Source organism: Durio zibethinus, chromosome 13 (genome assembly GCF_047325235.1).
Source record: "Durio zibethinus cultivar Kanyao isolate XHJ-2024 chromosome 13, ASM4732523v1, whole genome shotgun sequence".
NCBI classification, from domain to species: domain Eukaryota; kingdom Viridiplantae; phylum Streptophyta; class Magnoliopsida; order Malvales; family Malvaceae; genus Durio; species Durio zibethinus.
This window is the reverse complement of record NC_143174.1, coordinates 20,262,642-20,286,790: the sequence shown is the minus strand read 5'-3', so window position 1 is coordinate 20,286,790 and position 24,149 is coordinate 20,262,642. Positions and strand designations below refer to the sequence as shown.

General features: G+C 34.2%; 2 protein-coding genes and 1 pseudogene across 5 annotated transcripts; 2 read left to right on the top strand and 1 right to left on the bottom strand.

Moving 5' to 3' along the window:
• The first annotated feature begins 1,569 nt into the window (after nt 1-1,569).
• Nucleotides 1,570-19,340, top strand: LOC111302962 (uncharacterized). 4 transcript variants are annotated; one of them, XR_016326553.1, is made up of 23 exons: nt 1,679-2,999; nt 4,174-4,289; nt 4,632-4,840; nt 5,184-5,303; nt 5,765-5,893; nt 5,992-6,117; nt 6,826-6,881; nt 6,996-7,095; nt 7,183-7,300; nt 7,506-7,715; nt 8,248-8,581; nt 9,440-9,533; nt 9,957-10,065; nt 10,269-10,540; nt 10,719-10,846; nt 10,982-11,216; nt 16,061-16,249; nt 16,350-16,639; nt 16,994-17,207; nt 17,303-17,545; nt 18,176-18,267; nt 18,362-18,693; nt 18,940-19,340. XR_016326553.1 is itself a non-coding variant. In XM_022898896.2 (23 exons), the coding sequence occupies exons 1-23, from the start codon at nt 2,176-2,178 to the stop codon at nt 18,507-18,509; spliced, it is 4,266 nt and encodes a 1,421-aa protein (XP_022754631.2). In that variant the 5' UTR covers nt 1,709-2,175; the 3' UTR covers nt 18,510-18,794. The 4 variants fall into 4 exon arrangements, 3 of the variants coding, with proteins under 3 accessions (XP_022754626.2, XP_089598121.1, XP_022754631.2); XM_022898896.2 differs by lacking the exon at nt 18,940-19,340 and having other exon boundaries at nt 1,709-2,464; nt 2,555-2,999; nt 18,362-18,794; XM_022898891.2 differs by lacking the exon at nt 18,940-19,340 and having other exon boundaries at nt 1,570-2,999; nt 18,362-18,794.
• On the top strand, nt 18,876-21,271 carry LOC149515404 (uncharacterized). Its single transcript, XM_089741996.1, has 7 exons — nt 18,876-18,901; nt 18,992-19,097; nt 20,090-20,113; nt 20,202-20,314; nt 20,436-20,553; nt 20,641-20,731; nt 20,984-21,271. The coding sequence occupies exons 2-7, from the start codon at nt 19,095-19,097 to the stop codon at nt 21,097-21,099; spliced, it is 465 nt and encodes a 154-aa protein (XP_089598122.1). The 5' UTR covers nt 18,876-18,901; nt 18,992-19,094; the 3' UTR covers nt 21,100-21,271.
• Nucleotides 21,272-21,446: 175 nt separating this feature from the next.
• On the bottom strand, nt 21,447-22,939 carry LOC111304104 (oleosin G-like; annotated as a pseudogene).
• Between the last annotated feature and the right edge of the window lie 1,210 nt (nt 22,940-24,149).

Sequence of the window (24,149 nt, the reverse complement as noted above, 5' to 3'; positions counted from 1 at the left end):
GGCCCTAGTTCAATCTCCTCAGTCCCTTAAGAATATTTTCGTTTTCTTGCCTTCCTATTTTTCTACTTTTTTTTTTTTTTTTAAAGATTGTAAAATCTTTGTGTAATAAATTAAGGTCCAAAATACTATATATTATTTAGGGTGATAACTTTTTTGATTAGAACGAATTCAATTTAATTTTATTTAGATACTGTATAAAATTATAATTTTTTTAAATTTTGATTTAATTTAAATTTTTATATGATTTGATTTGATTTGAATTAAATTTTATTAGTTCAGTTTGATATAATTCATTAATTTTTTTATTTTATATTATTTTAATATAATTTTTAATATATTTAAATATAAAATAATTATTTTTATTTTATAAAAATTAATAAAATATATAATTCAATTTGATTTTTTTTTGTTTTTTTATTGTTTAATCTAAAATCTGATTTAAATTTAATTTATATATTTAATATCTAAATTTAATTTGAATTGAATCAAATCGAATATGATTTTAAATTAATTTTTAACTTTTTAAATTTCTTTCTCATTTTTAATATTATTATTTAAGAATTCTTGATTCAAGATTCATAATTTGTCAACAAATATTGCTTGTTTTTCCATATTCATTATAAATTCTATCCGAATAGATTTTGATCATCAATTTAGCTATATTAGAATAATTTGTAAATTATAGTGAATTATTAATATAATATTTAAATTTAAAAAATTTTAATGTGATATTAAAATTATAAATTTATTAATTAATATATTACTCACTTGGCTAATTTCATATAATAATACGTTAGATATAAATAATTTTTTAAATATCATATTAATTAATAAATTTATATTTTAAGTATAATATTAAAAATTATTAAAATTCATATATTGTATTAAAAATTTTATTATAATTTAAGGATCATTCAATATATTAACACAAAAAAATTTTCAAATGCTAAAATTTGAATTTTAAATTTATTAAATATTATATTTTAAAAATAATTATATAAATGAATTAAATTAAATCTTAAATTTAATCTGATATATAAATAAACAAACAATGGTTTTACACAAATAATCCAAAATAGGATTAAAATCCTAATCATACATAAACAGAAAAAATTTCTTCCTAAACAACAGTACCACTTTTAACAAATGGCAAATGATAAATACTTAATTTCTTTTAGTTTGCAGTTGCATAAATTTGGCAAAGCTAAATATTTAAAAAGATTAATATTATTAATGATTTTTAAATTATAATAAAATATTTAATATAATGAATTTTAAATTTTTTAATACAATATGATTGGTATAATATTTTAAAATTAATCATATTAAAAATAAATATTATATTAATTAATAAATTTATAATTTAAATTTAAATATATATTAAAAATTTTTAATATGATTTAAAAATCATCAATGAATCACCCTATGTCAACTACCAGAAGTCTTCTCGGTGGGCCAGCCCTTCGTGCGAAGCATTCACTTGGCTTGAATTTACTCCACGTGTCTTAGCCTTCTTGCTAAGAAAACTGCTTCGTAGTCCGCTTTGCATTCACAAAACCATCTTGTGGGAAAAAAACAAAGAAAAAAAGATCCAAAACCTTCCACAAGCCTCGGTTAAAATCAACGCCGTCGTTTTAAATAACCTTTGCCAGGAGGTTGCTGAAACGCTCTCTAACTAAGGTTTGAAGAGCATTAACTTCCACAAAAATCTACAACATTCAATCTTACCAAAATCCGATTACATGTCATGTTAGACTGGCTTTAAAACTGAAAAAATCCATCCAACCAATCAAGATTCGAAAAGCAACCAAGCTCAGATAAGCTTTACTATACTTTATCTTTTCCTAATCTTCTTCACCCAAATAAAGAGCTCTCTCTCTCTCCTTGTACTTCCCTTCTTCTTCTCCCCCTCTGTGAAAAGAGCACATTCTCTCTCTATAAAATACTTCTTTTTTTGGTTGCAGAGAATTGGAGAGAAAATCAATTTCTAAGGTTTTCAAAATTATAATAAATTTCTCAAAATTTCATACAAAATAATTGTAAAATTTGCTTCTATTATTGTTTGTTTTTTCATGGTGCTTTCAACAGTTGTTGTTTCCGTATGTTTCCGAATCAACAAATTTACTCCAAAGCCGAATCTTAACCCTCCATTCTAATGACTTTCACCAGCAGTGAATGGCTCTATTTCACTCTCGCGTTCTCCATTTCTTCACCTTCCTCCTCTACACCACTCTCATCTCTCTTTCCTCTTCGACCTTCGAATCGGATTTTTTTATAATTGATTCGGATTCGGAAGCTCTTTTGTTCCATCAAGACTACTCTCCTCCCGCACCTCCTCCTCCGCCTCCTCACGCCCCTTCAGTATCTTGCACTGACGATCTCGGAGGGGTAGGTTCTCTGGATTCCACGTGTAAGATTTTGGCCGATTTGAACCTCACTCGTGACGTGTACATAGAGGGAAAGGGTAATTTCTACATCCTGCCCGGAGTTAGATTCCATTGCCCCTCTTTGGGCTGTTCTGTAACCCTAAACATCAGCGGAAACTTTTCCTTAGGCGAAAATTCGACTATAGCTACTGGTACTTTCGAGCTCGCGGCTCATAACGCTAGTTTTCTAGATGGCTCGGCCGTCAACACTACGGGATGGGCTGGAGACCCACCGCCACAGACGAGTGGGACACCTCAGGGAGTAGAAGGAGCGGGCGGCGGTCATGGGGGCCGCGGCGCTTGTTGCTTGGTGGAGGATGGTAAGCTGCCGGAGGATGTCTGGGGCGGAGATGCTTATTCGTGGTCATCATTGCATGACCCGTGTAGTTATGGGAGTAAAGGAGGGACAACGAGTAAGGAGGTGGATTACGGAGGTGGAGGTGGTGGCCGGGTAAAATTGGAGATTAAAGGGTTGCTGGAGGTGAATGGGAGCTTGTTGGCTGATGGGGGTGATGGAGGGAGTAAAGGAGGTGGTGGATCCGGTGGTAGCATCTATATTAAAGCTCATAAAATGTAAAGTTTCTCTCTTGTTAACTTTGTTTCTTAGGGTTCTTTTATGTTGCTTTGGTTTATTTAGTTTCCAAAGTTGGATGGTTAGTTCGTGTTGTTTCTGTGATAAGTGAAAAACATAAATGTAGGGAATAAAAAGAAGAAATGGTTACCAAGTAGCAGAAAATTTGATACTTAAGTGGCTGTTTAGTGACCCTGCTAAGGATAATTTTGAGAGTAAATAATTGTTGATCCTAACAATTACTTGTTTGAAAGCATTGAATTTTCTTTCTGGTAGACTCTTAGTTGTAGAGAAGACTAGAAAAGAGCAGAATAGTTTGTAAATGAGAGATGTTCTAAGCATAAGACTATGGAATAGTAATGATGAAAGTTCAATTAGGCTGGCAATGGCATTGGCCGATAATGAATTGAACTCATTTGATGAAAACTCTATTATTTCCCCTATAACGCATAGTTACTAGAGTGCAGGATATTGATGAAATACACCCTCAAGTCCACTTTATTTGTTTTTCAACACAGTTTTGCGTTAGTGGACATACTACATGCTAGTTATGCAACTTAGGTTAAGTCAATGTGGAGAGCTTGAAGATTTCTCCATTTGTGGTTAGCATTTTTCTTATGCAATCATTAAGTTGATGCCTGGGGCATCCGTTGTTGAATGTCTGGGTGCTAGGTAATTTACTTAGTTTTAAACTCCATTTGTTAGTTGTAGGAATGGGATTTAGGTCTCGTTATTATTTATGCTCCATTTAGGGCATGCCTGATGTATTTTATCTTAGTTTTGTATAAAGAAAGACTTGGAACATGGTGATGTTAGGTGATGAATCCTATATTATGTATGCTTAGCACTGGTCTGTTCTTATGCTTTATTTGCCTGCAATTCTGGAAATAATTTTCTTTGTCTTTCATTTGAATTACCTGACTCTCATAGATTAAAACTATGGGTTAAATGTCATTATATTACCTGGGTATAATTAGGGAATGGGGTTTAGGTCTTGTTATTATTTATGCTCCATTTAAGGCATGCTTGATGTATTTTTATCTTATTTTGTTTTAAAAAAACCCGGTACATGGTGATGTTAGCTGATGAATCCCATATTATGTATGCTTTGCACTGATCTGTTCTCATATATAAATAAGGGTTTTAATGTCATAGTGTCTGTTCTGTGAAGAGCAGGACTGGAAGTGGCAGGATAAGTGCTTGTGGAGGTAATGGTTTTGCTGGTGGGGGTGGTGGAAGAGTTGCAGTTGATGTTTTCAGCAGGCATGTTGAACCAAAAATTTATGTGCATGGTATGGTGTTTCTCTATTTTTTTTGCCATTTTTCTATCATAGGAAGAACCTCAGTATTTATTAAGATTAAGAAATTAAAGCTTGCTTTTTATTTAACATTTTTAAATCAGTTTTTTATTATTAGAGCATTTTGAATTATAGTGATGCCTTTTGATGGTGAAATAAATGAATAACTTTCATAATGAATGAACTATTGATGGATGAAAAGCTTGGAAAATTACTAATCTTTGAGAGCTTTCTGATTTTATCATTTAATATTTTTTGTATTTGTTGTTTGTTTTCTTGTCCCATTTAGTACATTTATGGTGACTGCTTGGTAATCAATTGATAATTTTCTTGCAGGAGGAATTAGTCGTGGCTGCCAAGAAAATGCTGGTGCTGCTGGAACCCTTTATGATGCTGTGCCTCGAAGTCTTACCGTTAACAATCATAATTTGTCATCAGATACAGAAACCCTTCTTCTAGAGTTTCCTTACCCGCCACTTTGGACTAATGTCTATATTCAAAATTGTGCCAGGGCCACTGTTCCATTGCTTTGGAGTCGTGTCCAGGTTTGAGAATTTTGTCTTTATTAAAAAATGTTGATATCTTCCAAAACTCATGATTATTACCTGGTTTTAGTTCTTATTGGTTTGGGTGCTTCAAAATGGCTTTTCCAGTTTTTATTTTCCTTTTTATCCATCTAAGCTAATAGTAAGTTTACTTATCTTTAATATTTGGGGTTGTCTCTTTAAGGGTTTTTTTTTTTTTTTTTTTTTTTTTTTTTGGAGTTGCTACCCTCTTCTAGCTCCTCTTTCTGCGTTGCATATTTTATGGTTATGCTTGTAAAATTTCAGTAGAAAAATTTAGGTTTGACATGAGGAATCTAATTCTAGTTTTTTGTTCCTTATATAGGTGCAAGGACAGATAAGTCTTCTACGTGGGGTGGTGTTGAGCTTTGGGCTAGCACATTATGCATCTTCAGAGTTTGAACTATTGGCAGAAGAACTGTTAATGAGTGATTCTATAATCAAGGTGACTGATACATTTTCTTATGAACTTGAATGATGAAGTCTCATTTTTTTTTTTTTTTGGTATCATTATGTGAGGCAATATTCTCCATATTTGCTTATCAGTTTTGGTCTAAAGTCTTATTGTTGTCATATGGCTAAGTTGTTAAGTAGTTTACACGACAGAGTACCCTTCTTGAAGTAGTTTATTTTTTTAATTGAAGTTTTATCTATCTGTTGTATGATTTTACCCATGTATTTCCACTTCATTTGACACATTTTCATTTTGTTAACATGTCTTTGTAAGTTCTGAAATATCCTTTTTGAAGCTGCCTGATGATTTCTACTGAGGGTATTATATATCAGCGGTCTCAGCTGCTTTCTATTTATTTCTGCTTCAGTTGACCATGTCTATCCCATATTTCTTTTTGCCTATTTATAATATGCTTATAGCACTTTATGATCTCTCTGTTTGACACACACCAGGTCTACGGGGCTTTACGTATGACTGTGAAAATATTCTTGATGTGGAATTCCAAAATGCTAATAGATGGTGGTGAAGACGCAGCTGTTGCAACTTCATGGCTTGAGGCTAGTAATTTAGTTGTTCTCAAGGTGTTTAATCCACTGCAGCTTTGCCATTTTGGTTGCATTTTCTTAGAATGTAATTATTCTTGACAACTCCCTCCTCCTTCTCTCTTTTCCATACCCAGGAATCATCAGTCATACATTCGAATGCAAATCTGGGAGTACATGGACAAGGTTTATTGAATTTATCAGGACCAGGAGATAAGATTCAAGCGCAACGTCTGGTCTTATCACTATTTTACAGTATTCATGTAAGTGATCATTTTCTTGTGATAGTTGATTTGTTGTTCTCAGTTCAAAGTTTATAAATTTTGTTGGCTGGTGAATTTCTGATTTTATATGGTTAAAATAAAAGTAAATTAAGTTTTCTGAGAACATTTTTATTAGGAGGCTAAGGTGTATGACTGGTTGAACTTTAATGGTTGAGTGACAGTTTTGGATAATAAAGATGCTTCTTTAGTTCTCTAGTGGTTACTCATTAAGTTTTACTGCTCTTTCTAAACTTGCATTTTCATTTGTGATCCATACGCTTGTCTTCAGTTGTAGTAAGGACAATGATTTCTTTGTAGTTTCACTGTGATTTATAATGCTAAGCATAGTATAAATTTTTTTTATGGAAGCCATTTACTGGTGGACTGTTTTTCTTTTCGTTGGAGGATAAAGCAATGTAAATTTCTTGTAATTCATAGTTCTTTTATTGATTTTCTTTGCTGCCATATTCATGTACATGCTGGTGGATTAGACTTCTCTCGCCACCATCTAATGATTTAATCATCATAAAAGGTAAACAGAAGGGTGTCACTTATATGTACATGGCCACATGTATGGTATAAATACTCGTGCATGCCATTCACCAGTTGTCATGAATCCTTGCTGCAGGAATTGTATACTGTGTGCTGGAGATTTGTATTGGTTGTACTGTATGACTAATGAATTAAGTATATCTGTTTTGTGTGAAGATTGGACCTGGATCTGTTTTACGTGGTCCCCTAGAGAATGCATCATCTGATGCTGTGTAAGTTTTGATTTTCAGTTGTATCGCCCTTGTATTAAAATTCTATCACCCTTGTATTGAGGGTTTGTACTTTCTTATAATATATCTCACTGTTCCTCTTATTGTGTTTGGCAGGACACCAAAGCTTTATTGTAATCTCCAAGATTGTCCCATTGAACTACTTCATCCACCTGAAGATTGCAATGTGAATTCGTCTTTGTCTTTTACACTCCAGGTGTTTATTCAATATAGTTGTGCAGTAACAAACTTAGTAAGATGCTTGATTCTGCTTATTTAACTGTTTCATTAGTTTGGTTTGTAGATTTGCCGAGTTGAGGATGTCACTGTTGAAGGTCTTATTAAGGGATCTGTTGTTCATTTCCATCGAGCAAGAACGGTATCTGTACAGTCTTCTGGAATAATCAGTGCATGTGGGATGGGTATGTTTCTACATTGTGGTTTAGGTTCTATTTTCTTCAATTACTATCTATCTACACGTCCGTGCGTGCAACAGCACATGTACACAAACATATCTGTGCACACAAATCATCTCCACCATAAAGATAGTCTTGTATACCTTTTTATAATCTCTTGTAAACTCTTTAAAAGTCATATCTGGATGAACTTGTTTTTGTTCTTATACAGGATGCATAGGTGGTGTGGGTAGAGGAAATTTTTTAGACAATGGTATTGGCAGTGGTGGTGGCCATGGTGGTAAAGGGGGGCTTGGATGTTATAATGGTAGTTGTGTTGACGGTGGTATTTCATATGGGAATTCAGAGTTGCCCTGCGAACTTGGTAGTGGAAGTGGAAACGAGAGCTCAGCTGATTCAACTGCAGGTGGTGGTGTTATAGGTAAGGTTTTTGGGTCATTTTTTCCATGGGCATATATTTTACAGCTCTTTTTCACATTTTAGTTTCTGAAGATTGTGATAGGTAAGTCTTAGCAAGGGTAGTTTGAGTGCCATTTTATACTATGGTGTCTGTTTCCTCTGAAATGGCTATAGGATTAGGTGATATTTTATTGATCATGCTGGGCAGCTAGAACTTTAGTTCAATTGATTGGTTGATTTGCAGTTACTGAAATATATCTCTTTCATCTTGTCCTAGGATTGAAGTATCATGATTGTTTTAACTTATAATCTACCTTGGAAATGTTGAAAAGGTTTAATTTTGTTATATCTGAAAAAGGGGAAAGGAAGGAAAAAGTTTTAATTTAATGGTTGAGCTACAAAATAGTTTGCTGTTATGAATCTCAACCATAAGAATAAAAAAATTTTAATCCTTCCCCCTTTCTTTCTTCCCTACCAAACATAGCTTTAGGAACAGCAACTGCTTGTATTTAAGTTTGATCCTTAAATTTTCATGAGATGTTGTGTCTGAACAGTGATGGGTTCTGTGGAGCATCCGTTGTCAAGTTTGTCTGTTGAGGGTGCTGTGAGGGCTGATGGAGAAAGTTTTGAAGAAACTCTCTGGCAACAAGAGTATTCTGTTTCTAATGATTCAAGCATAGCTCCTGGGGGTGGCTCTGGTGGTACTGTACTTCTCTTTCTGCACACATTGACTCTTGGCGAATCTGCTGTTCTTTCTAGTGTTGGAGGATATGGTAGTCCCAAAGGGGGTGGTGGTGGAGGTGGAAGGATTCATTTTCATTGGTCAGACATTCCCACTGGAGATGTGTACCAGCCAATTGCTAGTGTGAATGGAAGCATCTGTGCTAGGTTTGTTTCCAATGTAATTTCTTTTTCTGAATGTTAGGTTTCTGATGATCCTAGACATTTGATAACATTGCTAGGTCCATGCTATGTTGGCAATCAATACTTGGGGTGGTGAATGTCCACCAAATGATATGATAACTGCTAACAAGCTTTTCAACCTACAATCTGTCACATTCTCTGACTACTATGAAGTTTCTTCCTTTTTGTTTGTTTGAGGGCATTAGTGAATTTAGAAATTAATCTCATAAGAAAAGAATATAGAAATTAATCAGAAGCATGCCCATTTTTAACTATGAAGTGTCCAGTCCCAAATATTATTACATGGGGAATGTTTTATGGATATGTTAGAAATACAATGGTTTTATTTGGAGTAACTGTTATGCTGCAAGTTTTATTATTTCATGAAGTGATTGGTATTCTTTGCTTTTTGTTATTTGAGAATATTCTAGATTGAAGCCTTAAACTGCAAATATGGTTTTCTAAGATTTGCTTTTGACTATATTTGGGTTATGGACTTAAATTGTTATGCTATAATGCTTAGATGTCATCTCAGTAATACGAATCAAATGGTGAAGCTTGTTAAGATTTTTAATTTACCTTGGCACTTTGGTTTCATTAATGATTAGTTGCTCCTTTATTATATTGTTGCTTTGAAGCACCTGCCTGGAACTATATCTTGATGAAATTAGTAAAAAAATGTATACAACAGGTTATCTGTTACAACCAGTACAGTCACTGCTTGCCAAAAGGGCTTCTTACTTTGCTGTTCTGTTTGACTAGGAACTGTGTCATTATGACTGGTAAAGCTTGTTTATGGAGTTTATTCTTGATATCATGGTGATGTTTTGATTATTTTTACAGGGGAGGATTAGGTAGAGATGAGAGTGGTGGTGGAGAAAATGGAACTGTGACTGGTAAAGCTTGTCCAAAGGGGCTGTATGGGACATTTTGTGTAGTAAGTTAGTAATTTTGTTGCATTTTGAAAATTTTCAGATTCTTTTTGTTTAATGTGGAATTTGGTAGTCGGGGCTGTTCTTTTTTATGAAGCACTTGGAACTTTAAAATTATTAAATAACCAATTAACATGAATTCTTCATTGAAATGCTTATTTAAGTTTAAGAGGAAAATTTTCTACCTAAGCCAATAATGTGGCTGAATTTACAGGGCAATTTAATATGAATGAATTTTCTGGAGGAAGTTTATTATGTTCTGATAGTTGTGTAATTAACATAATGTTATCCTCCAAATTGGTTGGAGCAAGTCTATCTTTTCATCTCATTCTACTAGTTTGTAAAAATCTTTTTTCTTCTTTTGAACTGATACAAATTGATTAATAGTTTCAGCTGTTCTAGTTTGTTAACTAATTTTGTGTCTCCAGGAATGTCCTCTTGGTACTTACAAGAATGTTAGTGGATCTGATAGTTCTCTCTGTCATCCTTGCCCTGCTTCAGAGCTTCCCCATCGTGCCATTTATATTGCTGTTCGAGGTACATTTGAATGTTGTCAGTGTTGAGTAGATTATATTTTATATGAGATTCAAATGGCATACTACTCTTATACTGCAGTTTTTGGATTTTTTGTCCTGAAGGGTATTTTTTTTTTCTGATTTCATGTCCTGTTTAACATAAATTAATTTCAAATGTTTTCTTCATTATGGTAAATTGATATTCAAAGCCTCCTTTCTTCACAGGTGGCATTGCTGAAACCCCTTGTCCTTATGAGTGCATTTCAGACAGATTTCACATGCCACACTGTTATACAGCCCTTGAGGAGTTAATTTACACATTTGGGGGACCGTGGTTATTTTGTCTTCTACTTATGGGTCTTCTCATCCTCTTAGCACTAGTGCTTAGTGTTGCGAGAATGAAATTCGTTGGGGTTGATGAATTACCGGGCCCAGCTCCCACTCGGCATGGCTCTCAGATAGACCATTCTTTCCCATTCCTGGAGTCATTAAATGAGGTTGTATACAATTTTTATATGTGGATTTTTTTTATAATTTCATAAAAGTCCTGGCCTTCTATGTTGATATTTGTATTCTTTATGATGTAATTTCTCCATGCTAGGCTATAAATTCCTTTCCTCTTTTGCTCATTATACCGCCCGGATGACTTCAATTGTGCCTTTTTGTCCTTTTCAGGTATTGGAAACAAACAGAGTTGAGGAGTCACAGAGTCATGTGCACAGAATGTATTTCACGGGTGCTAATACTTTCAGTGAACCTTGGCATCTGCGCCACACTCCTCCAGAAGAAATAAAAGAGATAGTGTGAGTACATTGCTTTCTTTTCTGTTGAAGTGCTTCTCATACAGCACTATGTAATCTCCAATTGTGCTGCAGACTGGATTTTATTAATATTTGATCATTATTGTTACATATGGATTTATGTCCTTGACCTGGCAGATACGAGGGTGCATACAACACATTTGTGGATGAGATTAATGCAATAGCTGCTTACCAATGGTGGGAAGGTGCAATTTACACCATTCTCTCTATTCTTGTGTATCCCCTTGCTTGGTCATGGCAGCAATGGCGCCGAAGAATGAGATTGCAACGATTACGTGAGTTTGTGCGATCAGAATATGACCATGCTTGCTTACGTTCTTGCCGTTCACGGGCTCTCTATGAGGGGCTTAAGGTTTCTATTTACTTCTATTCTTGGTTTAGTTGACTAGTATGGCTTCATTTTACTTGGTTTACATCTTGTAGCTGTTATTTTGGGGCCAATCTTGTAGATATTGTTCCTAACTAATCTTATGTACCATCTTGAAGTTCTCATCAACCCTGGAGATTTTTAACTTTTCTTTTCAGCTTGTTTTATACACATGTTCAAGAAATTACTAGGTTTTGTTTCTATTGAAAAAACTAAGAGTAAAACTGAATGAGAAAAAAAAAAAAAACTAAGAGCGAAACTGAGAGTATATTGAAAAACTTCTTTGTAGAATTATACAAGCACCGCCTTAGATTTATATACAGCTAACTAAAGGCTAAGCTAGGAAACTAAATCTTCCTAAAACTGATCCTTATAATTGAGGGATTGTCTATCCAAAATTTTGTCCTTAATTCTAGGGATACAAATACGTACTTCTAGGGATGCAAATATATACAGATTACAACAAACTGTAAATAAGTGTTTTCCCACACTCGCCCTCACGTTGGTGAATAGGTGTTTTCCATTCCTAGCTTGGAAATAATTTCCTGAAATGTTGCACTGTTGAGACTTTTAGTCACCACATTTGCAAGTTGACTCTTGGTTGATACATACGGTGCACAACCTACTGTCTAGTCTCTCTTTTATGAAGTGCCAATCTACTTTAATATGTTTTGTTCTATCATGTTGCATAGGTTTGTGCACAATGCTTATTGCAGACTTGTTATCACTATAGAGTCTCATTGGTTCATCCCACTTGATCTTCAAGTCTTTCAGGATAATCTTTAACCATAGTAGTTCACTAATTCCTTGAGCCATTGCTCTAAACTTTGCTTTAGCACTTGATCTTGTCAGCACCACCTAGGAAAGTGCAATAGCCTGAGGTGGATCTTCTATTAGTTGTTGTGCTTGCATAATCAGCACTTGTATTTGCCTTTAGAACCAGCACCGAATATCTTTTGAACAAGATACCTCTTTCAGGATTGGCTTTCAAATAGTGTAATACATGGTAGACAGCCTGTAGGTACACTTCTTAAGATTATGCATAAATTGACTTATCACACTCACAACATATGCTATAACTAGTCTAGTATGTAAGGCATAAACGAGTCTTTTAACTAATCTCTGGTACATCTTTTTATCTACGGAAGCCTCTTCATTAGCTTCTCCAAGTTTATGATTAGGATCAATAGGAGTATTTGCAGGTTTACATGCAAGCTTCTCGATTTCCTTCAATAGATCCATCACATATTTCTGTTGTGAGATGAAAATACCGTACCATGAGTGAGCTACTTCAACTCCTAGGAAGTACTACAATCTCCATAGCTCTTTTATCTCAAATTCTCTAGCCAAACACTATATTAGAGATTCTCTCTCTTTTTCATCGTCTCCGATTACAATTATATCATCAACATACACTAATAGAACTATGACTTTCTGTGAATTCGAGTGCCTGATAAATAGTATGTGATCCCCTTGACTTTGCTTATATCCCATTGCTAGCGTCACTTTGGCAAATCTCCCAAACCAAGCCTTAGGAGATTGTTTAAGGTCGTGTAAAGCCTTTTTCAACTTGCATATTTTGTTTGCTTCTAGATGATCTCTAAATCCTTGTGGAACCTTCATATATATTTCATTTTCCAAATCACCATGTAGAAAAGCATTCTTTATATCAAATAGTTGAAGTTGCTAATTGTAATTTGTTGCCTAGCATAACATAATACTAACTATATTCATCTTGGCAACTGGAGCAAAAGTTTCCTGATAATCCACTCCATAAGTTTGAGTGTAGTCCTTAGCCACCAACTTGGCCTTATAACTTTCAACATTTCCATCCGCCTTGTATTTTACAGTGAAAATCTATTGACGCCCAATTGGATTTTTTCTTTTAGGCAACTCTACTAGTTCTCATATCTTATTTTTCTCTAAGGCCTCCATTTCTATTTTCATGGTCTGCCTCCATTTCTCATTGGATAATGCCTTGAATAATGTAGTTGGAATAGAGATAGTGTTTAGGCTCACAAGGAAATTTTTGTGGGATGGTGATAATTTTTCAAATGACGCAAAATTAGAGATTGGGTATAGTGGATGTTTAGTACATTATCTGGTTCCTTTCCTAATTGCAATAGGTAGATCATAATTAGTAGTTTTGGTTTTAGGAGATTTATGCTCATTTTGAAAAATAAAGTCAGAGATTGTAGTCACCTCATTTCTAAAGTTAGGATCAAGTTCTTGGACTTGCACTGGTTCAGGAGTTGGAACTTTTCTTCTTGAGCACACCTGTAATTCCTTCATAGAATCAAGAACAGAATTATTCTGAGTTATAGCTTCTGTGTTTAGAATGTATTCAGACTCAAATTCAGTGTTTGACTTTGACTTAAAAGAAACAGGTTTAGACTTAGAAGAATTAATGAGTGCAAATGTTGAGGAGGAGGACAAGTCAAGCAAAAAGAAGTCTTTATCCTTATCTTTATGAATGAATTCTCCTCTTGAAGATAAGGTTGAGTAAAAAATGGTTTACTGTCTTCAAAAGTGACATCTACAGAGAGAGAATTTGTTGGTAGGAGGATGATAGCACTTATACTTTTTCTGAGTTGATGAATAGCGCACAAAAATACATTTAACTTCTCTTGGATCCAACTTTCGCCTATTATGATTGTGAACATGAACAAATGATATAAAAACAATTATCCTAGGGGTGAGGTTGTTTGTGGTATTAAAGTTGGGATAAAATTATGAGAATAGTTCCATAGGAGTTTAAAATCCCAAAACCCTTGAAGGTAACCTATTTATAATGTGTTGCAGTGAGAATAGCTTCCTCCAAGTAGGGTTTGGGTACATTTGCTTGAAAAAGTAAGGCTCGGGTTGTGGCTGGTAAATGGCTGTTTTTCTTCTCTGCCACTTTATTCTGCTGTGGAGTGTTAACATAAGATGATTCATGGATAATCCCCTCTTTTTGGAAATAGATAGATAGACTTTGGTTGAAATAGTCTCTTACATAATTAGACCTAAATCTCTTGATTTTTACTCCAAATTGATTTTGGATTATGTTTTGGAAGCTTAAAAACATACTATTCACATCTGATTTGGATTTAAGTAAAAAAATCCAAGAAACCTTGGTACAATTATCTATGAATGAAACAATCCACCTTACACCAAAACTAATAGGAATTGTAGAAGGACATCATATGTTACTATGAATCACGTTAAAAGGAGTAGAACTTATTTTGTTGCTAACTGGAAAAGATGCGTCTATGCTTTGCAAATTCACAAACTTCACAATAAAAATTTTTGACATTTAATCTTTTGAACAAAGAAGGAAACATGTTTTTCAAAGTTTCGAAAGAAGGATGTTCAAATGAAAATGATAAAGCCATATTTTGTCTTTATTGGGAGATTTTTCAAAAAGAAATGACAAAGGTAAACTATTCTTGATATTACTTTTGTTGTTTGATTCCTCAAGTTGGTATAATCTATCCTTTTCTTTAGCAAGTCCAATCCTCTTTCCCGAACTCTGGTTCTAAAATTCACAATAGGAGGGATAAAAGGTCATTTTGCATTTCATGTATCTAGTAAGTTTTTGTATAAATGTCATATTAGTAGACGATCGAGAAACATGAACATTTTTAATAACAAACAAGCGATTAATTTGAACATCTCTTAATCTTTCCTTTATAGTAAGTGAACCATCTACAATAACAATTTTTTTATTATTAGGATGCAGGGTACACGTACTAAACTTCTTTGACGAATGTGTTATGTGGTTTGTGTTACCTAAGTCAATGACTCAAGAATTTGTAATAGACTTAACCAAGACATTTAATCCCTAAGAACCAAGGACTTTACCTAAACTAGAGACCTTGCCCAAGGAACATACACTAGTAGGCTTTTCAAGGGGTTTCAATAAGCTTCTTAGTTTCTCAATCTTCTCTCTGTCTGGCTCTTTTTGTTCCCAAGACTTCTTAATACTTTGGTGGTTTTACTAGTTGACACTTTCTCAAATCGGGTGGTAGTGATAACAAATTTTGTTATCTTTGACATTGTTATCTTTCTTTGGACTGAAACAAGTCTGAACAATTAAGATGTAACTAGAAATGAGTCTTAGCAATGAAGGCTAAAGAATGGAAAAATAAAATGGCTGTGAAGGCCTTAATAGGGTTTGGCAATGAAGCCCTAAAATAGAAGTTGGCAATGAAGGCTGAAAATTTTGCTTTTCAAGAAGAGTAAAACTGAATTGGAAAAAAAAAAAAAAACAGTAAGAGTAAATTTGAGAGTATATTGAAAAACTTTTCTGGAGAATTATACAAGCACCGCTTTAGGTTTATATACAGCTAACTAGAGGGTAAACTAGGAAACTAAATCTTCCTAAAACTGATTTTTATAATTGAAGGATTGTCTATCCTAATTTTTTTTCCTTAATTCTAGGAATACAAATACTTATTTCTAGGGATGCAAATATATACAGATTCCAACCAATTGTAACTAAGTGTTTTCCCACAGTTTCTAAAGTAAAAAGAAACCAAATTAATGGACTGATTAAATGGCTCCTTTAAGACATGGTTAGATGGATGCTACATTTTTGGAGGAGAAAATGGTTACATCATGAGTTGAGCTAGTGCCATATCTGGCAATATAGTTGCTTTTCAGTCAAAAAGGCTAACACTGGAACACAGGAAAAAAGGTCCTACAGTTTAAAGTTAAACTTTTTTGAATTTACACATTAATCGATATTTATTGCTTTGAACAATTTTTTAATCTTGATACAATTGCTGTTAAAGCATAATTCTTGGACATAGCTTCAAACATTATATTCTGGTATTTGGTCACTGTAGGTATCTGCAACTTCTGATTTAATGCTTGCTTATGTGGACTTCTTCCTTGGTGGAGATGAAAAGAGAACAGACCTTCCTCCTTGCCTCCCTCAAAGGTTTCCTATGGCCATAATTTTTGGAGGTGATGGAAGTTATATGGCTCCATTTTCCCTTCAAAATGATAACATTCTTATCAGTCTTATGAGTCAGGTCAGTTCTCATGTTTTAACCATGTAATTGGTGAAAGCACAGGTTCATCTTTGAAATTTTTGTTATAACAAAGTTTTGTTAATTGTTATAACTCTTACAGTTAGTGCCCCCTACTACTTGGTATCGACTGGTGGCTGGTTTGAATGCACAATTACGCTTGGTTCGTCATGGACGGCTGAGAGTAACATTACGATCCGTCTTACGATGGTTTCAGACACATGCTAATCCTGCTTTGAGAATCCATGGTGTATGCATTGATCTTGCCTGGTTTCAGGCTGCACCTGGGGGTTATCGCCAGTATGGACTTTTGGTGTATTCTGTTCATGAGGAAAGTGAACCCATATCCTTGGGAAATACTGATGGAGGAGTCAGAACTGAGCTACTTTCACGGTAATGTGTGTTTTGTGCACTGTTATTTGTCTGAACTTGTACATTTAGTTCAATGTGGTTGGTACCAAGAGCATGTTGGCATATCTTGAGCAGGTATTGGGTGAATAAACAGAAATATATCCCTGCACAGGAATAGCACCTGAGGGGAATATTACACAGAAGCCCAAGGAACTAAAGTTAAAAGAGTAATTGTGCTTGCATTGTCTAATGGAAAGAAATTCAAATTGTTGAATTTGAGAAATCATATATATATGCATGTGTGTGTGTGTGTGTGTGTGTGTGTGTGCATATGATGGAATCATTTGATGCCTAATTATATGGAATTTAACTTGGTCATTTTCATGTTTGATTCAGTGTGAAGACAATGTATGTGCAAAATGAGTCTGCTTATCTAAGAGAAGATGCGCTTTTAACCCAAGGTCACCGAAGTGGTGAAGGTTTTGCAAGGCGGAAGAGGAGTTACAGAGGGCTTATAGATACTAACAGCTTACAAATGCTTGAAGAGAAGAGAGATATGTTTTGCCTTCTCTCTTTCATAGTCCACAATACCAAACCTGTTGGTCATCAGGTAACTTGCATGAATTTAAGGAGTTGAATATTTTTTTACTTGTAAATTATATACAAATTTAAATGTTTCACTTAACACATTGTATTTTATTGCAGGATCTTGTTGGCTTAGTCATGTCAATGCTACTTTTAGGAGATTTTAGCTTAGTTTTGCTTACATTCCTCCAGTTGTATTCAATATCATTGGTGGATGTCTTTCTGGTTTTGTTTATTTTACCTCTTGGCATTCTTCTTCCATTTCCTGCTGGCATAAATGCTTTATTCAGTCATGGACCAAGGCGCTCTGCAGGTCTTGCACGTTTCTATGCTCTGTGGAACATAACATCCTTAATTAATGTCGTAAGTTCCTGTAATTTTTAATCTCTATTTCACTTGATAAACATGCCTTTTGTTGTGGTCTTCTTTTTGTACAATTCCTATGACAAGGAACAGCTGGTAATGGATTTCTGTGTTCTCTGGTTTTGATAATTTCAGATCTCAACAGTTAAGACCTATTTTCATTTAAATTGTCCTTGGTAGGATAGAGAGTTAGGAGAGGAAGGAGCTTGTGAAAAGTAAAGATGTGAATGGAATTTTCCTAGTTAAAAACAAAATGTTTGTAGGCCAGAAAAAAGAGGGTGTGGTCAAGGGAGAAGTATCAGAAAGTATAGACCAAGATTAAATTGGGAAACCTTAACTAGTAAAACATTAAATTGTGAAGTAAACAACTTACAGAAGGGTTCATAATGGTGAATCTAAATAGGCATTATCCCCACTCCCCCTTAGGTGCTGGAATTTTTTTCCTCCTATCTGCATTTCTCACTCCCTCCTGTCTGGAGTATTTGATGGCAAAGCAAATTATTTGTTTTCTCTTTCAATTTCTTATCTTTTTACTCTAATATCATTTGTATTCTTAGTTGCTTCAAGTAGGACAAAGCAGTAGCCTATTTTTTCTTCAAGCATGGTAATCATCATCTCATCTTTCACCAGGGTGTTGCATTTCTTTGTGGGTATGTCCACTATAACAGTCAGTCGACATCAAGTCAAAGGATCCCAAACTTTCAGCCATGGAATATTAACATGTAAGTTGATGTTTTAGGGGCAAAGTAAATTTTACTGTGACACCATTCTCGTTTAACATGTGTGTTTATCTCCTTGGTGTGGTTTTGGATGCAGGGATGAAAGTGAATGGTGGATTTTTCCAGCTGGACTGGTTTTGTGTAAACTTTTCCAATCACAACTCATAAATTGGCATGTTGCGAATCTAGAGATCCAAGACCGCTCATTGTATAGTAATGATTTTGAGCTATTTTGGCAGTCATGACCATCATTTCAAAGGGATATACTTACACGTTAACAAGGTTCTTCTGTTCAGTTTTTTAATGCTCTATTTTTGTATGTAGTTTGAGAGTAACAAGTGAGTTCTTGACACAGAAGTAGAAATAGAAACAAAAGGAGAAAAAAAAATCAAAAGAACAATATTAGAGTGAGAAAGGCATTCGTTCTTGGTAAGTTCTCAAGTTTTTTCTTGTAATTTTGGTAGTACCAATGTAAATAAAGAATTGAGCATACTAATGTTTTAGTGAGTTCATTTGTATATTTATTTCGATCTAAAGGTGTATTGTAGGGATCCACCTTTTGAAGCTTCACAATTGACAAGCATCCATTTGGAGTTGACTGGCTAACATGTTTTAAAGATTTAAAATGGTTATTGAGGTTGAAGTCTCTCCTGATCTTAAATTTAATTTTCTTAGTGGAAGGACAGGCTTCAACTTTAAATGAGCTGTACTGTTCGGTTTGTCTCAGGAAGATACGTCTTACTGCAAATTTTCAACTAGGCAAACCGCTCCCTGGGAATTCCTGCCAAGGTTTAAATGTCTTGCCATCCAGTTTAACACTAACATTCCAGATGGTAGTCCTCTTCCCTTTGTTAAAATTACGCAATTACATCTAGTATTTTGTTTTTGTTGGAATGATACCAGAATCAAAACTATGTAAGCAAACTATTTAAAAATTAGTGGGATAGAGACAATAAGATAGCTCCTAACTTGAGTTGTAACAGATGACCATCGGTAGTATTGTTATCCACCTCAATATAAGCAATTACTTTCAAGAAAAATAAAAATTGAAGCAGTCGCAACTGAAATCTTCTTCATGGAACAGTACAGGTACTTTGATCATTTGAATTATAGGATCTTTTAGAGCAGATTCCAACAGTTCGCTACCCTTTTCGTACTCTTTAGCATGTAACTTGAGAAGTCCATCAAGATTACTTTTGTGTAAGATGGAATTCCTTACAATAAACTATAAAAGAAATTAATTTTATTCTCTGAAATAACAAACAAATAATATATTAATCAAATGCAGTTAATCTTGCAAAGCACAAAAAAAAAAAAGGTGTAACAGGCCCAACTACCCAACCCAAGACATCTAAACGGTTTGGTTTAAAAGCCCAGTCGCCAAAACAGAATGACTTCCCTATAATATTGAGGAAAACAGAGATTCAAACTGAGACCGATCAGATCGTCGAATTCTATAAGTCCTGTAATTGTTATAGATTCCGAATAAAAAGTCTACATATTTCAGAAGGCTGGTTTTACGGTGGAATTTGTTTCAATGGGAAATCAAAGCGAGCCCCTTTACTTAAAACACATTTTGACGAACATTTGGCGGGCTCGAAGGGCTTTGCTTCATCTAGTAAATTAAACTTTTTTTTTTTTTTTTTTTTACAAAAAAGCTTGTAATTCGTTAAAAAAAAAAAGAACTAGATAACCCAACCATCTGATTTTGGTGTACCTGATTCGAGAGCTTGAGGCGGCGAACTTTCATCTTACCTACAATGCTTCATTCGAACGAGTTCAATTTATTCATTCTAATCTATCTTTTAATCTTCATTGTTAGCAGCTCAATTTTCAGTTATGGCAAAATGTAAGTAACCTAAAAGAAGATGGATTTTTGTGTCAATTACTTCTTGTCATTGTTCCATTGCGAATCAAAGAAAGTTGCCACTTTGCAGTTTTGCAGGCTTGACGACAGCGTTTTGAAAGTTGGGAAGGAGCTAGAGGAAACTTTGCTGTTTCGAATGGGTTCTCGAGTTTACCAACTACAAGCGCTCAAATCGTTAACTTGGTACAAAGTGAAGATATCGTATCCAGCTTCTGTATGTAATTTCTTTTCCATGGTTTGCCTCTTTGTGGCATTTTTATTTTCAAAAACTGATTTTTGCTTTTTATTGGATGATTCCTGCAAGTTTTTCTTCGCAATTGAAGATGGGGAATTCAGATTCTGGGTTAAACAGGAATAGAAGAGTGTTGAATACAGAAAATTTGATATTCAAAACTGATAGTCTTGACACGATTAATGATCAGGTTTTGATTATGCTACTGAAATTTTTTTATTCAATAATTCCATGTGTGAAAATATATACAGTACTAAAGAAGCTCATTTTTGCTCAGGGTGGGCTGCACGTTTTGGTGACTGTGGAGCCTCAAGATTTTGTTGCAATGACCAACACAAATTATGGAGAGTTCATCATCTTTAATATTTGTAAACCAACTATTTCTTTGCTCATCCCTTTTGCTCCTTTTCCTTCTTCTAATGCAATCTGTTCTGATTTTTGCTTGTTTGCCAATCCTCTTTGTTTCCCATCTCTTTCGATACTCATTTCTGTACCCCTTTGATTTATCCTTTTCATGAGAATAGCATTTTCATACTATACCTAGTTTTCACAATAGCTCAGGTCTTTTAGGTTTTTTTTTTTTTTTTTCAGTATGACTGATAAAATTATTCATTTTTCAGTTTGCGATGAACTACTGTTGGGCATCCCTTACAAAGCTTGGTGGATTGTAGTCTTTGCCTTGTTTAGTGTTGGCATTGATTTATCCTCGCTATCTTCCATCATATCTGCTAGTTAGTCAGAATGTTGCCAAGCAGTCTTGAGACTTGTGTTTAAGATACGGAATAATTGTATCATTGTGGAGCATCTGTTGATTGTTATGTATGGAGAGGTGTTGGCGTAACAAAATTTTCAGAAATGTAACTGTAGCAAATTTTGGGAATGTCAAACATTTGCCTTAATTCTTGTTCATGTTTATGTTTTCACAAATGCGATACTCAAAATGCGGCAAATGCATCTACATGTTTTACTATGTTTTTGTTTGTTGTATGTTATAATTGTACATTTCTTTCTTCTCAGGCCATAATATCAAATGATATATTCAGATTGAACCTGATCCCTAGCTAATTGAAAACAAACGTGTACCCCAAACCAAATGAGAATATACGTGTAGAAGAAACAGGGAAAAGACTAAACTACAAAAGGCTTTAATTATTTTTTGTCCAATTTTTCTTTCGGTCCAAGAAGGTCTGGATTTCTGTCCCAAATATCATTGAAGAGGGCCTCTAATCTAATCCGAAAAAACCCTGACGCAGAAGCTGGCCCCAAGTCCCAGCCCAGATCAGATGATAGCCTGTTCCCCAATAAGAAAAGAACGAATCGCTGATCTACGTGCCTAACACCAGCAGTCCTTAGTTCTGCATTTTCACCGTTAGCAATTTTAACATGCACCAGTAGCCAAGCTCACTTTGGAGATTTTGGAGGATGGAAACTAAAAAACTAGAAACTAGCACCCTTGTTTTGCCTCAATACAACTCAACTTTGAACTACACCTGTTGCTTAAGACAAACAGAAACTTATTAACAAAGAAACGAAATTTTTAGCTACGAAGAGAACCCGCCAAAGCAACTTGTACAGATTACAAAGCCCAAAAACACAAGATCTACGATGCATGAATGCAAATTTGATAAAAAACAGCAAACCAAGATAACATCACCAACTTAAAAGAACCAAAAGACTTTAACCCAAACCAAGCCCATAGACTAAACACTTCAATTCAAGATCCTTAGCCTTGACCTTGAGCAACCTCCTGAGAGCCTTGTGCTGCACATATTGTCCATACTCCGTGGCCTTCTCCGTCATATCCCTAGCCGTGCTTGCAAGCTTAGGCATTGCATAATCCAGCTGATCCGCTTCTGGTGGATGCTTCCCTTGCACGTAATTATATATCCACGATAAAGCCGTGATCGCCGCCTCGCCACAGCTACCCGAAACAAGAACCCGGTAATCACCAGGAAGATGACTATCCCAGCTGGGACTAGAATTGGACTGAACAGAACCATAAGTGGCGTGGCCATGATTAGGGCAATTAATGTCCCTGTCGAGATTAACCCTGACAGGAAAAGCAGCGTTGCAGCCAGTGTGGTTGCAGTCAAAAACTTAGCCGCCTGGCGAGAAGATGGAGCTGACTCATATAACTTCTGAGTCATCAGTTTGTTTTGATCATTCGACATCATGAACGGCTCTGATCATACAACGAAAAAGATCAAACAAAAAATGGCAACAGAGAGTAAGAAAATAAAGAATGTTGGGGAGATGAAAAGAGGCCGGTGTGGGTGGCATTATAAGGAGGTGGGGAGAAGGGATACGTGGCGGGAGGTAAAGGTGTGATGTCCCCGTGATGTGTGTAGAGGCAGGTGAGGGTATCTACTAAACAGGGCGTAAGGTAGGCATGGTTGGGTCTGGCGCGTGTTTGGTTTGCATGGGTGCAATTTGATGAGGATGTGATGCGTGCTCCAGAATCGGTTGGGCCTGTTTAGTAACGGATCCTTCCTTTCAGTTCATAATTCATAAAGGCATTTCGAGGCATTCTGTAAACGGTGGTGACCGGAGCTACACGGTAGAAAGCATAGAGTGAATGGAATGAGTTGATGTGAATGGAATGAGTTGAGACTGAGTATGACTCCATACCATTCATTTTTTATCCAAAATCAATTATTCGGAATAAACTTTTATACGATTGTTTTTCTATAATTTCTTACGTTTGCGTTATTGATAAAACATTAATTTTTAATTTTAATACTCAGAATTTAAATAATTTTAAATATAAAAAAAATATTTTTTTTATAATTAGTCAGTGGGTTAAATTCTTTAACACTATTTAAACATAATCCTTTTAACGTTCAGGTTGGGCAAGATTCTTTATCATTAGGGATATTAATGGATAAAGTATGAGTGTAAAGCATTTTTTGTTGTTATCCTTAAAATTTTATATTATATTTATTCTTGTATTCACATTCAACAAGTATGTTAAATTTATCCCCATAAATATTTAATAAGTATGAGTAATTTTTATACTCATAATTTTTTAAAAAATAAAAATAAAAATTATTTTTTAACTTTCTATAAAATTTTTATCTTATATATTTAGATAATTTTTATAAATATATTTGATATATATTTTTAGTAAAAATTTATTAATTTTAATTAATTTAAAATAATAATTTATATTATTTAATAAAAAAATTATTTATTAAATATATAGAAATATATAAAATACGGGTACGAGAAGAATGTTACATTACCTGTCTCTATTTTTACATCTAATAAAAATTTAAATTTATATCCATCATTTTTTCTATATATATAATATAATATCTATCTCTAATTTTTCATTCTCATTTAAATAAAAAAAATCAAAATTTTCATTAAATATAGATAAAATTAACATTCTATTTGCCATGAATTTTAAAAGGAATGCTAGGGGCAGCAGGCATTTCAATATTCACCTTTCAGCTCTAGAAATAAAGGCACCCACTTCGTCTTATATTTTAAGTTTAAAAGCGGTTACATGCTTGAGATATTTCAAGTTTCAAATTTTTTTTACATCAACATTAATTTTAGAGGATTATTTTGATCCAAAAATTTTATAGGGACTACAATGTTTCAAGCTATGTTGATTTTTTTTTTTTTCGAAATATTCTATCATCAGTTTTTCAATAATGCTTTTTAATTTATTTTTTTTCATAATCAAACTTATTTCAAACATTTTTTAAAATCTTACTGATTACATACAAAATTGAGTATATTACTATCACTTCTTTTCCTTCAATTATTTTTAATTGATAA

What these genes read in the sequence shown, in the direction of transcription:
- LOC149515404 (XM_089741996.1), top strand. An exon ending in ATTTTCAGTTATGGCAAAAT is followed by an intron (nt 20,114 to 20,201) that starts GTAAGTAACCTA and finishes GCCACTTTGCAG; the next exon opens with TTTTGCAGGCTTGACGACAG. An exon ending in GTTCATCATCTTTAATATTT is followed by an intron (nt 20,732 to 20,983) that starts GTAAACCAACTA and finishes TTCATTTTTCAG; the next exon opens with TTTGCGATGAACTACTGTTG.
- LOC111302962 (XM_022898891.2), top strand. Translation starts at nt 2,176, where the DNA reads ATGGCTCTATTTCACTCTCGCGTTCTCCATTTCTTCACCTTCCTCCTC. An exon ending in TGCAGGTGGTGGTGTTATAG is followed by an intron (nt 7,716 to 8,247) that starts GTAAGGTTTTTG and finishes GTGTCTGAACAG; the next exon opens with TGATGGGTTCTGTGGAGCAT. An exon ending in CTCTCTATGAGGGGCTTAAG is followed by an intron (nt 11,217 to 16,060) that starts GTTTCTATTTAC and finishes TGGTCACTGTAG; the next exon opens with GTATCTGCAACTTCTGATTT.